The 15515-nt window shown below is 43.1% G+C and overlaps 1 protein-coding gene across 1 annotated transcript in view; it reads left to right on the top strand.

The window, feature by feature from the left end:
* The window catches only part of LIPC (lipase C, hepatic type), a 137168-nt gene extending 123174 nt beyond the window's left edge, over positions 1-13994 (top strand). Inside the window, exons 7-9 of the mRNA XM_066276590.1 lie at positions 6871-6988; positions 8579-8797; positions 13471-13994. Coding sequence (XP_066132687.1) covers positions 6871-6988; positions 8579-8797; positions 13471-13582 — 449 coding nt within the window. The 3' untranslated portion in view covers positions 13583-13994. The remainder of the gene's footprint in view (positions 1-6870; positions 6989-8578; positions 8798-13470) is intronic.
* The last annotated feature ends 1521 nt before the right edge of the window (positions 13995-15515 follow it).

The raw sequence follows: 15515 nt of genomic DNA, 5'->3' as shown, positions 1-15515 counted from the left end.
TTTTTCTTAAGTGGCACCAGTGGGGTTCACAAGGGATTAGCATGTGGGATTTGGGGGGAGTCTGAACCCAGGAGGACTCTAGTGAGGAGAGCCTTCAGAGACCACCCAACCCTGCGGTAGATGGGGCTTGCCTGATCTCATCCAGGGTTAATGGACTATTTCATGCTCTCCATCTTTAAGACCTGAAATCATTTCTGCTGCCTGATCTGAGGATGTATTGTGCTGGCCTCTTTGCACTCACATATCAAAAGCATTTTCCCTAAATCATGTTTTTAAATCTTTATTAAACATGTCATCCAGTAAAGTGAGCAACGTTACTCATACTTTTTTTTCCTTAATCTTGGCAACAGAGCATCGTCCTGGAACAGAGAGGTGGGGATGATAGACAAGTTGTCTTTTTTTTTCTCTCCAACAAAAACACTTTGAAAAATTCAAAATAAGAATAAATAATTTGCCTGACCAGGCGGTGGTGCAGTGGATAGAGCATTGGACTGGGATGCGGGGGACGCAGGTTCAAGACCCCGAGGTCACCAGCTTGAGCGCGGGCTCATCTGGTTTGAGCAAAAGCTCACCAGCTTGGACCCAATGTCGCTGGCTTAAGCAAGGGGTTACTCGGTCTGCTGAAGGCCCAGGGTCAAGGCACATATGAGAAAGCAATCAATGAACAACTAAGGTGCTGCAGTGAAGAATTGATGCTTCTCATCTCTCTCTTTTGTCTCATCTGTCTGTCCCTATCTGTCCTTCTCTCTGACTCTCTCTGTATATATATATAAAAAAAAAAGAACAGAACATTCATTCTCAGTATAAAAGGCCCTTTTATTTTAAAAAAATATTAATTTCAAGTCTTCCCCCAAAAAGTGGCTTTTCTAGTGCAGGTAATATGGGATCCCCTGTGCTATCTGTGTGCTATGAGTCCTGCAGCCATGCTCCTGCAGACACAGGACACCATCCTGCCCTCACCGCTGTCCCCTCCACAGTCCACACACCCGTGAGCTCATTCAGGCCCCTTACCCGGGGTCCTGACTTCCTGCACAGGAAGTCACTGTGGGGTGAGGGTGAGGGTGAAGGACAGACCATTCTCATTCATAGGATGCGAGAGCTAAAGGAACCTTTGCCATCATCTAAGCGGGCTTGGATTTTACACAAACACATTCCCCAGAATCAAGGAGCCAGGGCATCTACATGGAAATCAATCTCTTCCCACTGGCAACGAGAAAGGAAGACAAAAGCCCATCTCCAGGACAGACACAGGAAACACTTATCCCCACTCAGGGGCTAGCTCTCAGGGGACCGGGGGAGGAATCTGCAGTAGTGACGGCCCAGGATGGGTGTCCACAAGTGGGCACCAGCAGGCACTTGGGCTTGGGGCTTCATATGAGCAGGTTTGGACTACAGCTTTTCTTCAGGGTCTGCTCTGAGTGTCTGCCATTTGTGTTCCAAAGGCAGAGTCAGCTCACAGAACCAGAGCTCTAGGAGATGGTGGGAAGGGTCTTTGGAAATCAGACAGACACCTGGGTTCAAATTCTCTCCACTTCTAATTACCTGGGTGACCTTGGACTGACCTCCAAGTTTCTGCATCCTTAACTGTAATTCACCAGGATCACTGACACTCTATCCGTCTAGGTTTCAGCAGAAAACAGGATTCCACTGGCATGGGTCAGCGAAAGACAGCAGGCAGGACTCCTTACACTCAGCAGGCAGTATTAAAGGAACCAACACAGGGCATCAGTGCCCCGCAAATCTGACAACAGGCCAGAAAGAGCGAAGAGAGGGAACAGCCCAGCAGAAAGGGAACTGTAGAGGGGTGGGGTGCAAACACTGTGTGGTCAGGCTCCAAAGCAGGAAGGAGCAGAGAAAGAAACATCTTGACCTCTCTCATCTCCTGCTGGTGCCTCCCTCGAGGTCAGTCTCAACCAGAAACCATTCTGCAAGGCAGCTCGGGCAGTGGAGGCTATGGGGTCACATCCTGGGGTGCAGAGCTCGGCAGAGAGTGGATGGACAGAGCAAGGGTAGATGTAGAAAACGTAGTCCAACCAGCATGTTGTCCTTATGTAGCTTTGTTATGAGAACAAAAATAACATTTATAAAACGCTCAGTATATAGCTTGATGCATAGTAGGATCTCAACAAATGGGAGCTATTTTCTCATTAGTCCTGTTGGCATGTGGAGGTCTTTACTGCAGTATATATCCTGCCTTGTTTTCATACAAAGAACCCCGGAAGCAGTCCTTAGATGCCTGGTATGTGCTGTGACCTTGGAGATACAAGCATAAATACGACCAAGGCCACCCTTAGGGAGATAAGACATGGACACGTGCCCAGGAGGCAGAGGGCGACAACAGTCGCAGAAGCTCCTCCCAGGCCAGAACCATGGCTCTGGCTTTCTTGTTTTCTTTCTTAATACTTCTTACAGCTCTTCTTTTTCCAATGAGATACTAATTAGAACACATGCTTATTGTAGAAAATGTGGAACTTGTAGAAAAGCATAGAGAAGAGAATAAAAATTCCCTCCCTACCTTCTCCAGAGATAAGCACTCTTCCCATTTTTATGAATGCCTCTCCATCGATGCGTTCTGTTTTATAGTCAGTCTCATATGACATATGTAATATAATAGCCTGGTTGTTGTTTGGGGTTTTTTTGTCTCCCACTTCTTTTATAAGCATTGAAATCATTTTAACAGTATCTTTTAATGAGCTCATAAGAGTAAATCACATGGCTGGGAACGTGAGCTGGAATCAGCAGACTACCATCTCATTGCAGCTCACCAGGTCTTCACCACAGGACAACAGACAAGTTACTTACCTTTGGCTTCTTAATTTGTAAAATGATGCAGGAGGGAGAGTGAAGTATGCATCTTACAAAGCTGTTGCAAAAAGAAATGAAGTGTTTATTTACATAAAACCATTAGCTCAGTGTCTGGGACATAATGGTAGTTATCATAATTGTCATTAATAGTCCATAGTCATTCCTCTATTGGTAAATATTTAGGGTGTTTCTGATTTATTTTATTTTTATTTTCTTTATTTCTTTATTTTTAGCAAAAGAGAGAGACACAGAGAGAGAGACAGGCAGGAAGAGAGAGAGATGAGAAGATCAACTTTGTAGCTGTGGCACTTTAGTTGTTCATTGATTGCTTTTTCATATATGTCTTGACGGGGGTGGGGGTTTCAGCCAAGCCAGTGACCTCTTGCTCAAGCCAGCGACCATGGGGTCATGTCTATGATGCCATTCTCAAGCTGTCAACCTTGCACTCAAGCTGGTGAGCCTGCATGCAAGCTGGATCATCCCGTGCGCAAGCCTCAGGGTTTCAAAACTGGGTCCTCAGCGTGCCAGGCCGATGCTCTATTCACTGTATCACCACCTAGTCAGACTTTTTGATTTATTTTTAATTAAATAATTCTGTTATGACATTTTTGAACTTAAATCTTCTTTCCATGCTTCAACTTTATCCTTAGGGTATTTAAAGCTATTGGTCTCAGGTTTGAATATTTTAACAGTTAATCTCTGTTAGTCGGGTGGCCTGGGTTTACATACCAGCTATTCTACTTACTATCTGTGTGGTCCTAGAAAAGTCACTGAACCTCTCTCTGTACTTCAGTTACCCCTGCCCCAAAAGAGCATGATATAAGAAGTAAATGAGGTAACAGATGCAAGACATTTGGCATAGTTAAAATAAAAGCCAATATTATTATCATGCATACCTCCAGTTACATGCTTACTTATTTTTCCCTGACAGCTTTTAGTACTGACCTGAGTACCGGTAGATTTTCAATTAATACATATTAAACAGTTGTGTTACAGTTGGTGGTTAGTAGTGTTCCTTGGATACCCTGGAAGACGTCCTGCCTCCTCATCGGGAGGGAGTTCAGTCCTCCCCCCTCCTCCTGTCCACATCATACCCACCTTCCCCAACCCGTGCTGATGGCCTGTGTCTTTGGAAAGACCTTTCCTTGTGGCCTTAGTTCAGCCTATAACATTATTCTCTTGTAACAGAGTTCCCTAGAGCAGCGGTTCTCAACCTGTGGGTTGCGACCCCAGCGGGGTCGCCTAAAGCCATCGGAAAATACATAATGCATATCAGGTATTTACATTCCAAATCATAACTGTAGCAAAATTACAGTTATGAAGTAGCCACCAAAATTATTTTTTGGTTTGGGGTCACCGCAACATGAGGAGCTGTATTGCGGGGTCACGGCATTAGAAAGGTTGAGAACCACTACCTTAAATAGTGTAAGACCTCCCCAGACATCTGGGATTGTAGGCCAGAGTTTCTGTCTTCACCACTACCATCCAAAGGTTCAGGGTCCCTTCCTGGGACTTGACCCACGGCTCTTACCTCATTTCTCACTCATAGGCTCACAGACCTGAAAGTATCCAACTACTTTCTTCTGGGCTGGAGGAGTTAAGCAACTATTACATACAGGTCACTGGAGTAAATTCACCACAAACCCAAATGAGAAGATCAGCCTATGCCAAAGTGTAGGTTTGTGTAAATAAACCCAAATCCAGCACTACAGGCACACCCTGCAGCTGAGGTGTTGGCAACACATCATTAGCCACAGCTGCTGGGTTTATGTCTAGCTACCAACCTCCAGTAGAAATGACCATTTAGGAGTTAGCAGAATGATTCATGAGGATGACAAATTTCCACATGCTGGGTATATGAAATGCATGACTGAATGGCTAGTTCTAGGATCCATGCTTCCTAGTAGGAATTCTCACATTACAAAGCTTGAAACTTAAGCCTTGAGTTATCAGAGGTGATTCTCCATCTTGCTAAATGTTAATACATATCCTGATGTTCCCAAGCAAACTGTCAGGTCATTCATCTCACAAATGTTTAGTAAGCACCTACTCTGTACAAGGCACTGCTTCACAACTAGAGGATTAGTCATTACCTAGAACAGGAAAGGCACGTATGCAGCAAGCATACTGTAAATCCCCTATCTTTTGCCCAAGACAGACACTAGTCTTCCCAAGAGCCTGGATGTGATCTCAGAACCCATTCCAACAGAGGGCTCTAGGCAGCCCTTTAGGTCCAATGGAAATGCCATATTAAATCTGTTTACAATCTTGGAGCTAAAACACTGCAGGTACTTAGAGACTATGGACTCAGCAAAAAAAAAAGTCCAAGCAGCCATCAGCCAATTTGGAATGAGATGGGAATTTTGAAAACAGTTCCACAGCAGGTTGGTATGACAATGCAGGCCAAGCCAAGGCCATCTTAGGAAACCTGGCAATAGGTCCAACCTAAGAGCACAGATACTGCCTTGTGACCTTGAACCAATCACTTCACCTCTCTGAGCCCATTTTCTGGTTTACAAAATGAAGATGATAATTACACTATCTAGCTCATAGAATTATTATGACAAGTTAATGAGATGATGCAATGTGAAATATTTAACAATATTTGTCTACTAGTAAACAATTTGTTTTTATTAATGAAATATGGACTGTATTTAGGTGGAGAAGAATAAATACATTTTTCTCTTCCAAACAACCTGGTAGAAGGACATTACTGGACATTTGATAAGATAGAAAATATTTAGGCCCAAGTACTAGAACTCAAGTTATCTTATTTCCATTGGAAAATGTGCTCATTAAGCCCCCAGAGACAGTTCTCAGAAACTGGCCCGGAATATTGAGCTGTGGTCACTAGGGTATATGTCTTAGCCGGAGATCTGTCTCACCCCAACACTGACCGCCTAGAATAGAGGCAAGAGTAATCGTGGCAGTGTGTTCTCTTGCCCTGTCCCATGCCTGAAAGACATACATGCCTTGACTTATATAAAGCCAGTAGCCAGAGCTGCCACTATCAAAGCAGCCTGGCCCATGCAGGTTCGCATTGGATTCGGACAGTCAGTAAAGAAACAATGGAGCCAAAAACTGATGGGCCATCATCTTTAATCCTAGCTTGCACCCGGCGGGCAAGTAAAAACACACACTGGGCTCCAAAACCCACTCACATTCAGTGCTCACAAAGCTACTGACTTATCTGAGTTTCCTAGAATCAAAGGTTTCTAGCTCACCAGACTTATTCACCTCTGTTCCCCATCTCCTTCCTTCTCCCTGCACAAACTGAACAAACTGGCTTCTCACTCAACACTCCACCATCTTGGCTGCTTCTCCTGGCCTCCTCCACGTGGCCTCTCTCCCCTCTTCTCTCTGCTCTCTCCTCTAATGATAATCTCAGGAACCGAGAGAGCAAGCTCTCATTCTGCCCCTATTTTATAGTGTAGAAATCCAAACCTTTAATCCAATATACAAAATAGGGAAGTCTCTAATACAAAGTCACCTATCAGAGACATGATGGGATTGTACCATCCCACATCAAAAAGGGTGGGAAAGGCTTTAATCCCAAAACCAAGCCCCAGGCTACAAGGATTCTGCCTGCCCACAGCCCGCCCCCAACACACATTAATATCACCTGGGTGATGGGCCTCTACGTGGGCAGCGCCATCTTTAACGAAGTGAGCATAATATATTTTATCTGCCCAACAACTTACAAAAGGAGACCCATACCAAATACATGGAACAGTTCAACAGAATTGCATCCAAAAATTGGTGACAATGCCAGATATGCTGTATTCCTATTCTATTTTCTTTTGTTGGATACTACTTATTTTTATTTTACAAACCCAACGTAACTCCTCCGTAGGCATTTAGGAAATACAGAGAAGGGAAAAGAAGAAAGTAAAAGGCATTCATAATTCCACCACCTGGGGGGGGGGGCAGAAATTGGGGTTTATCTCTCTACCCAGACTTTTCCCTATACGTTGTTAAATTTTAAAAATATGAGATTTTTAATTTAAATTGTTTTCTGCTTAAATTCTCTTTCTCTCCCTCTCTCCTCCCCACACCCACCCCAAGTTTATCATTATCAGTTCAAGATCCAGTTCCTCAACCAGATTGAGAAGCCAGTGGAACCAACTTTCACCATGTCGCTCCTGGGCACCAAACAGGAAATGCAGAAAATCCCCATCACTCTGTGAGTACGGGGAGCCACCCTGACTATGGTGATGACAGGCTTCCCTTTCTCACAGAGACTGGATGGACTCTGTCTGTCCTTTTCAAGGGTCAGGCCCGATGTGACTTACTCTTCTCACCCCATTATGACTGCCCCAAACACCCCGACGGCTGAGACATCCACCTAAGCACGACGCCTTGCCATGCCTCCTCAGACTCACGCAGTCCAGTTGATGGCTTTACCTGGGTGCCACCTGTGTGTGTGAGGGGCCCATGGCCACGTGGGCTGAGCAGAGAGGGAAACCAGAGGTGGCCCAGGCCCTGCCCGCAATGCAGGAAGTAGATCAGAGCAGGGAGGAGTGGTGAGGGCCAGAGCAGGTGTCCACAGGAAGGCCCTGAGTGCCTCGCCAGTGAGTTCTGAAAAGTAGCCCAGAAATAAAACTGGTATCATTCAGCTTGGCACGCATCTCCCATCCCAATCAGCCGGCGCCGCCAGCCCTTCCCATCTGTCCTTCGTCCTGTTACACACCTGCTCACAGCACAGGCAGGGGCCTCACGCCTCCCTCAGAGGCTCCCCTGCTTCACTGGCCAGAAAAGACCCATTAGTGCTTTTCCTCCACATCTCACCTCTCAGTGTGGGCTCTCCTTGGGCAGAGACACTAGCCCTTCACTCACTCCAGAGACCGTCTTCAGCTTCCGAACACTTCCCCCAGGCTTTGACCGCTGATCGCTGATCCTCACACAGCATTCAGGAAGTATTTGTTGGTATTCTGCCCTAGAGGGAGAGAGGACCATATTTTTAGGATGCTCCCAGTCTGGTGGGGTGGAGGCATCTCTCAACAATTCTCTGTAACATTCTGCAGGAAGAGCTATGAGGAGCCCCGCAAGGAAATTCCATCCCTCTCACCCTAAATCTAATGTTACCTATGCATTGTCCCAAATCTCTCCCTGAGGGATTGTTCTACAGAGGGGAAAGGTCATCTCAAGCGCTTTCTATATTGGGATATTTTTAATGTCGTGGAGATTAGCAAATAAAGCTGATAATGATATCTATGATAAAGCATTTAAATCTTGCTCTAAATTGATGCACCCTTTTAGTATATGGCATTTTTATTACTGTCATGCTTTGTTGTTTTCAGAGAAGGTTCTGTTTATATAGGGAGAAACAAAGCCTTACCCGAGAAGAGTGTGGTGTGAGTGTTGTGTTGATCAAACCTCCAGAGAGCTGACTGTGCAGAGGCCACTGCCAAAGCCCCGCCATCTGTCTCATAAGGGGCAATTTTACCGATCCGTTAACATAAAAACTAGGAATCCTGAGCAAAACAAAGTTAACTAGATTTTTTTTTTATCATTGAACTCTTGGAGTCTTTTTAATATACTAACACAGAAAATAGTATGCTTTTCCCGATATTACTGGTCTAGAAAACCCCTTTTTATCCCAGTGTATCTATTGCTATCTTTGTTAATAATCTGACTCCAGTTTGAGAAATACAACAGAAATGACGGTCTGAAGTCACATAGGCAAACCTAACACATCCTGACTATTTTTAAGCATCACTGTGCTGTTGTTACAAATAAACTGACTGTATCTGGTTTCCTCTGTATCTTCAAGGGGCGATGGAATTACTAGCAATAAAACCTATTCTTTTCTTATCACATTGGATTCGGACATTGGCGAGCTGGTCATGATCAGATTCAAGCGGGAAAACAGCGCAGTGTGGGCCAATGTCTGGAACACGGTTCAAACCATCATCCCATGGGGCAGCGAGCCCCTCTACTCAGGCCTTGTTCTCAAGAGCATCCGAGTCAAAGCAGGAGAAACCCAACAAAGGTGAGTGCTGATTCAACCTCCTAATATCTACTAAGCATCTACATGTGCCAGCACTTTTATAATTTAATATTCGCAATTATCTTATGAAGTAGACAATATTATGTCCCAATAATGGAGGATAGACACTCAAGAGAGCTAAAATGTCCATTCCGAGTTCACTCAGCCATAGGTGGAAGGAATGGATCTGCAGCCCAGTCTCCTGGGGTCCAGTCTAGCCTCTCCGCACTCCCTGTGTTGAATAGCCACCTGCCTCCAGAGTTGGAGAGCCCGACTCCTCACTAGCCCAATACATCCCAAGTCCCAGCTGGTGGATGCATCACCCCGTGATGTCTGTGCTACTGGTCCAAGGACCACACTTTTGAGTGGCAAGGACCAAGAGTCGACCTTTCTATTTTTTTTGTTTACTCAGAGGAATGCTTTTAACAGATCACAATCTCAAAACCTCACTCTGTAGTAGCACTTTTCAAATCCTAGCATGCCAAAGAATCTGAGGGGCTTATTAAATATACATAACTCCTGGCGCCACCTGCAGAGCTTCCATTCACGGTTGTCTATAAAGGGATCAGGGACACACATTTGTTACTAAGAACCTTAAGAAATTCTGACGTGGACCAATGGATTACCCTTAAGTCATGTTGCTCCGTGTGATTTAACATCCCCTTTGGCCCCAAGGTCCTCAGGTACAATAAGGGGTTAGGGAGGGGAGAGGGAATAAAGAAAAGAAAGTTCCTACTTCAGTGCTATCAGCAGAGCAAAGAGATGCCCAACCCATTTTGCCATGGCAACCATATTTGTCTCTAGTTCTGCAGGTCTCCATGAAAGGAGAATGCTGTCCTCACCAGACTTCTTCCTGTCTCTTCTCCCTGCGTTCAGGACATTTGTCTCTCCTCTCCCACTTCCTTTGCTGGGAAGCTCATTTCTCTCTGGCTTGTCCCCAGCCGGGATGGAAAGCAGCAGGCTCCTCACCCCTGAACTACATGCCTCCCCCCTCACTCCCAGGTTTCACTGCCAGGAGGGACCCACGGCAAATTTATGTCCCCTGAGCCCCTTCCACAAGTGCACTCTGAGATTTTATCTTCCTGGGATACAGAATCCTGGCAATTACGGAGAGCACGCTCTGCAGTCTGCCAGCAGATTTCTCCACATGATCAATTCGGAAAATTAGACTGCTTCTCTCCTCTTCTATGCTTAGCTATTCTTGCATGGTTTTTGGCCCTCTCTCAGCTAGAGAGTAATTCTTCAGCTTAGTGACTGTTCGCCATGACAATTCTCTGTGCCTTGACCTGAAAGTCTTGTATAAAACACACTACCTTCCCCACTGGAGCTTACCCACATGGCTTTCAAGAAGGAAAGAGGAGAGAGTAGGAAACGGTGTTTACTGAGCTCCTACTGCACAGCGGGCATTAAACTAAGTACCCCAGTGCAGTGAGCTCATGTAATTTTCTCAACGATCCTCTGAAATGGGTAGTATTGGCTGTGTAGACTTGGAACCTAAGGCTCACAGAAGTTAGGCAGCTTGGGAACATTGCTCATACTCGTCCAGGCCCAGATCTGACTCAGCTTTGTCTGATTCATCGCCCATTTGTTGCCTATGCGCCGTTTCCATTCCAGCAGTTCCTTCCTCCATTACTCTTGGTCCCGTTCATCTCTCTTTCCTTAATATAATCTAGCAGAGCTGCAGCACTGGACATTAATATATATGCACACCAAACCCTTCTTATGGCTGTAGGTGGTACATGCTGAAAAGAGGGGACGGGATATAGGACCTATAGTTCTTTAACTGCTAAGTACTCCGTGCCTCCTGTGTGTCCTCACAGCACCAGATACCACTGGGGGAGACCAGAAAACCTGAGTTGGGGCTCTTGGCAGAAGTGAAAACAACAAGCATTTACTCTACTAATAATGTGCTCCATTCCAGGGCTTAAGATACACACAGATCATCTGGGAGTCGTGTTAAAATGCAGTTCTGTTACAGCAGGTGTGGGGTGGGGCATGAGTTTCTGCTTTTCTAACGAGCTCCCTGGAGCTGCCGATGCTGCTGGTCCGTGGGCCATGCTTTAACTAGTGAGGGTCCAGAACTGCATGTCCGAGGAAGTTTAAGAAGAATGGCATCAGTTCAGGTTGGTGCTGTTGGGACCATAAGAGGCTTTGGGAGGCCAGGAGCCATTCCCAGAGAGATAGGCAGGGCACAAAGCAATATGTGAGTAGGCTCTAATGGCCTCTCCATCAACCTGTCGTAAACTCTACTTTTGACTTCCCTGCTTACCACCTACAAGGAATAAATGTGTGAAATAATTCAGAGAATAACTGCACCTGAGACTCGGCTCTTTAGTAATAAACGGAAATTATATTATGTATCTCGTGAGACTAATAACAATTACTAATTTTTAATTACCTTCTATAAACCAAAATCCCAGGGCCAGGATGTAAACTCTTAACCTTGTACTTTTAAACTCTCTGCTAACTACAAGGGGAAGGGAGGGCAAAATTAGTTAAGTCACTTGCTCTGTGACTCCAGGGGTGATTTTTTCTCCCCAAAACATATAGTCAGGGATGAGAGGGTCTACTGTGGGGGGGAAAGGAAAAGGCAGAAAATATTAGCCCTACAGGAGGACATAAAAAAGCAATTGGCTAAATGTAAGGAGAAGATGTTCAATTTCCACAGTAATTATGTAGTTCAAAACAAAAAGCAATGCAATTATCTGGTCACCCATTAGTTTGGCAGGAATGAAAAGACAACACCGAGAGTCGGTGAGGAGGTAGGGCCATGGGTATGAAATCACAGGGCTTCTGCAGGAATTCACTCCACAACTGACACTGGTGAGCACCGATCTTATGCCAGACCCTGCTGTGGGCACCAGATATACAGAAGTAAATAGAAGAGACAAAGGCCTTGATCTCATGGAGCTGACATTATCAATATTTTGCATATGCATAATATATGTGGTTGAGAATATAACATGACACAGAATTTTACTTCTGACTGTCCTGGAGAAATACTGATTATGTCCGCAAAGGATATATATGTACAAAATGTTAGTTGCAGTACTATTAGAAAATAGGAAACCGTTGGGGAAACCTCAATATCCATCAATAGGAAATTGGCTAAATACATTGGCTTCCATGCATACAGTGGGATGCCATGCAGCCGGTTAAAAAGAATGGAATAGATTTCTATGTGCTAATATGACAGATCTCCAAGTATATTACTTGGTGACAAGGAAAATCTTCAGAAAAATACCTACAAAAAGCCTTTATGTTTGCACATGAACATCAATACATTATAAAGGCATAGAAATAGATCTGGAAAGACAGAACCCAAGCCACAAAGTAGGAAGGGAAGTGACATTGGTGAAAGGTGACAGAGAAAGGGAATTGTTAGTATTTGACTTTATCATTTACTTACGTATTTGAATTTTTCAAGAACGCACAACACTTATATTTCAGTTTTATTGAAGCGTATTTAACAAATAAAATTGTAAGATATTTGAAGTGCACATAATTGTGGTGTGATATACAAGATGGGTATTATTAGCTATTATATTATACATTCGTATTACAATGGTAAACATAATTTTGTCCCACCCTCTACAAATACATTGTGAAAGGATTTTCTCATCTAGTTAATTAACACATTCATCACCTCACATACTTATCATTCTTGTTGTTGAGAACATAGACATTTACTCTGTTAGAAAATTTCATTTATACCATACAGTGTTACCAACTATAGTCACCATGTTTTACATTAGGTTGTTGGACCTTATCCATTCTGTAGCTGAAAGTTTATGACCTTTTATCAGCCTCTCCCTAGTCCCCTTCCCCCAGTCACTTTTCTATGCTTTTTCTATAACTTGCACTTTTTGTAGATTTCGCATATAAGCGATACCATGTAGTATTTGTCTGGCTTGTACACTAATTTAAAGAATCTGATTTAATAAAGACTTGCCCTCAAATGCAATTCAAAGAAAAGGAATCCATAAACTAGAATTCTCTGTGACAACTGCTCTTTTTTTTTTTCTAATAGATGTAGTTGAAGTTAGTAACACAAAATAGCACTCAAGCCAAGCTACTGGTCAAAGCAATCTAGTCTAGCCTAGCTACTGGGCTTCAAGAGAGACCCAAAACAATTGTGATGTCCTCTTTGGCTGGACAGCATCTGCACCAATAAGAGAAAGGGACAGGGCTGACATGACTGAACCAGGCAGAGGCAGGTGACAGTGGCCTCATGCCCAGGGACCATTGACAAATTGGCATTTATCCAAACAAGGAAGGCTGGGAGTGAAACCTGCTTGAACAGAACAGCTGAAGGAACTGCGAATGTTTGCCCTGGAGTCAGGGCAATGTAGTGACAGAGACAATAGTTACCCTCAAACCTTTGATAAGGGGTTATAAGGGAAGGAGGACTGTCCCTAGGACTTCCTGTTTTTATTTTCATAGAACTAAACACACCCCAGAGCAGAGCTCCAGGAAGCCTTACACTGATTGCCTTCACTGATGGGTTTTGCTTTTCTCTGAAGTCATGAAAACATTTACAAACATAAGGATCTATTTAAAAAAAAAAATAGCATGTGTTACATCAATCAAGTATTTGACAAAGGATGAAGCAGCACTTTAATTAATAAGCTCCATCTAAAACTTAACGCTGTGTTTGTTTTATGTTCTCTATTCAGAATGACATTTTGCTCAGAAAACATGGATGACCTACAACTTCACCCAACCCAGGAGAAAAACTTTGTAAGATGTGACACAGACTCTAAAAAGTTGAAGCGAAAGACCAGATGAGCTATAATGAAGACCCAGTGTAAAGAATAAATGATCTTATTCCTTATCTGGAATGGTTGCCTTATTTGGAAACCAGTTATATAAAAGAATCTTGCATAAAGTTTAGACTGAAAGGGGGAGTGCATTTCACTATTATAAACTAAGCTTTTAATAACTATATTATGTAACTTTATTCAAATATCAGTGTAACCAAATATTTCCCAATTTTATCTCCAATTAAATGGTAATATATGCAAATAAGTACAAATGTAAGAGCCATTTTAGATCTGTTGTTCTAATTTAAAATGTCTTTTCCAATTAAGTCAAATTTTCCAGATTTCTTTGCTAGTTTATTCTAATCAGTTTTTGAACCATGCTGGAAAAGTACTTCTGTATTACATAACTAGTGCTTCAATAAAGGAAAATTAATCACTGGCTGTCCCAATTTTTCTCTTTTACTAATGCTTACAACAAAAGCAAATGGAAACCTTGGAATATCTCAGAGTTAGATATCAAATCTCAAAGTGTCCAATAAATGAAATAATGATGTTTGACCAGCAGATTCCATCAGAGAGCATGTGAAGGAAACGCTAGGCATGGTAATCACCTGAGCCTGTGTTTTAAGTAATGCAGAGAGAGAGAGAGCACACTGTCCACACCTCACCACCCACCCTGACATTTGCACAGGCTCAGCTCTACATCGCAAAATTCACATGCTCTTCACCAGAGCAGGGTAAACCAGGGCTGGTGAAAACAAAAGTCCAGAAGAGATGTCTGCCTCTAAATTAATTTAAGATTATCTTGCATGATTCACTTTTATTTCCCTTGTAAAGACCCACCAAACTAAAGGGAAGGGCTAGGGAAACAGCTGGGTCAATGTTGCATTGTGCTCTGAATGTTACTTTGTCTGCAAAAGTATCTGACCACACTTTTAGGGAAAGTGTGTGTGTGTGTGTGTGTGTGTGTGTGTCTAGAAATGGTAGATATTTCATTTCTAAATATTGTTCTACAGTAAACAATATTTCCCATTATGGCTAAAATACTAGATTTACATTAAGATGATGTTTGCTTTGGATTGACATGTTTTATCATTAACTATCCAGAACAAATTTGAAATACAGTAGTCCCCCATCTCCTTATCTTTGGTTTCACTGTCCCCGTCTCATTTACCCCTGGTCAACCACAGCCCAAAAATATTAAATGGAAAAATCCCAGAAATAAACAATTCACAATTTTTTAAATCATGAGCTTTTCTGAGTGGCGCGATTAAATCTCACATTGTCCCACTCCATCCTGTCTGGAATGTGAATCATCCCTTTATCCAATGTCTTCATGCTGTAGACACTCCAGCCCATTAGTCACCTAGCAGCTGTCTCAGACATCAGATAGACTGTCAGGTTATCACAGTGGTTGTTTTCAAGTAACTCTTATTTTACTTAATAACTGCCCCAAAGCACAAGAGTAGTGATGCTGACAATTCAGATATGCCAGGTTTGCATGTACCAGAAAAATACACAGTAGGGTTTGTTATTTTCTATGGCCTCGGTCATCCACTGGTCTTAGAACATATCCCCTGCAGATAATGGGGGACTACTGTATCCCTTTTTGAAAATACTCTTTACTATATACTTTAGAGAGTCCATATACATGTACACCAGAAGATATATAAAGGAATCTTCCTATCAGCTTTGAAGTCACCACAACCAGAAATAGCCCAAACATCCATTAGTACAAAGCATTAATAAACTATGGTATATCTTACTAATGGGATATTCAACAGCAGTGAAAAGGATGAACCAAAGCTATTACACACACAAGCATAGGACTGACTCCAGAGTGAGTTAAGGAGGCATTCAGGGTACAAAATTTAAAAAAAGTACTCTAGGATTTGTGCATTTGCACAAAGACACAAAAAATAGATATAGTAAGATACAAACTAAACTGTATCATTAAG

Source organism: Saccopteryx bilineata, chromosome 4, assembly GCF_036850765.1.
Source record: "Saccopteryx bilineata isolate mSacBil1 chromosome 4, mSacBil1_pri_phased_curated, whole genome shotgun sequence".
NCBI classification, from domain to species: domain Eukaryota; kingdom Metazoa; phylum Chordata; class Mammalia; order Chiroptera; family Emballonuridae; genus Saccopteryx; species Saccopteryx bilineata.
The sequence above is the reverse complement of the archived record's forward strand: the minus strand, read 5'-3'. Positions and strand labels throughout refer to the sequence as shown.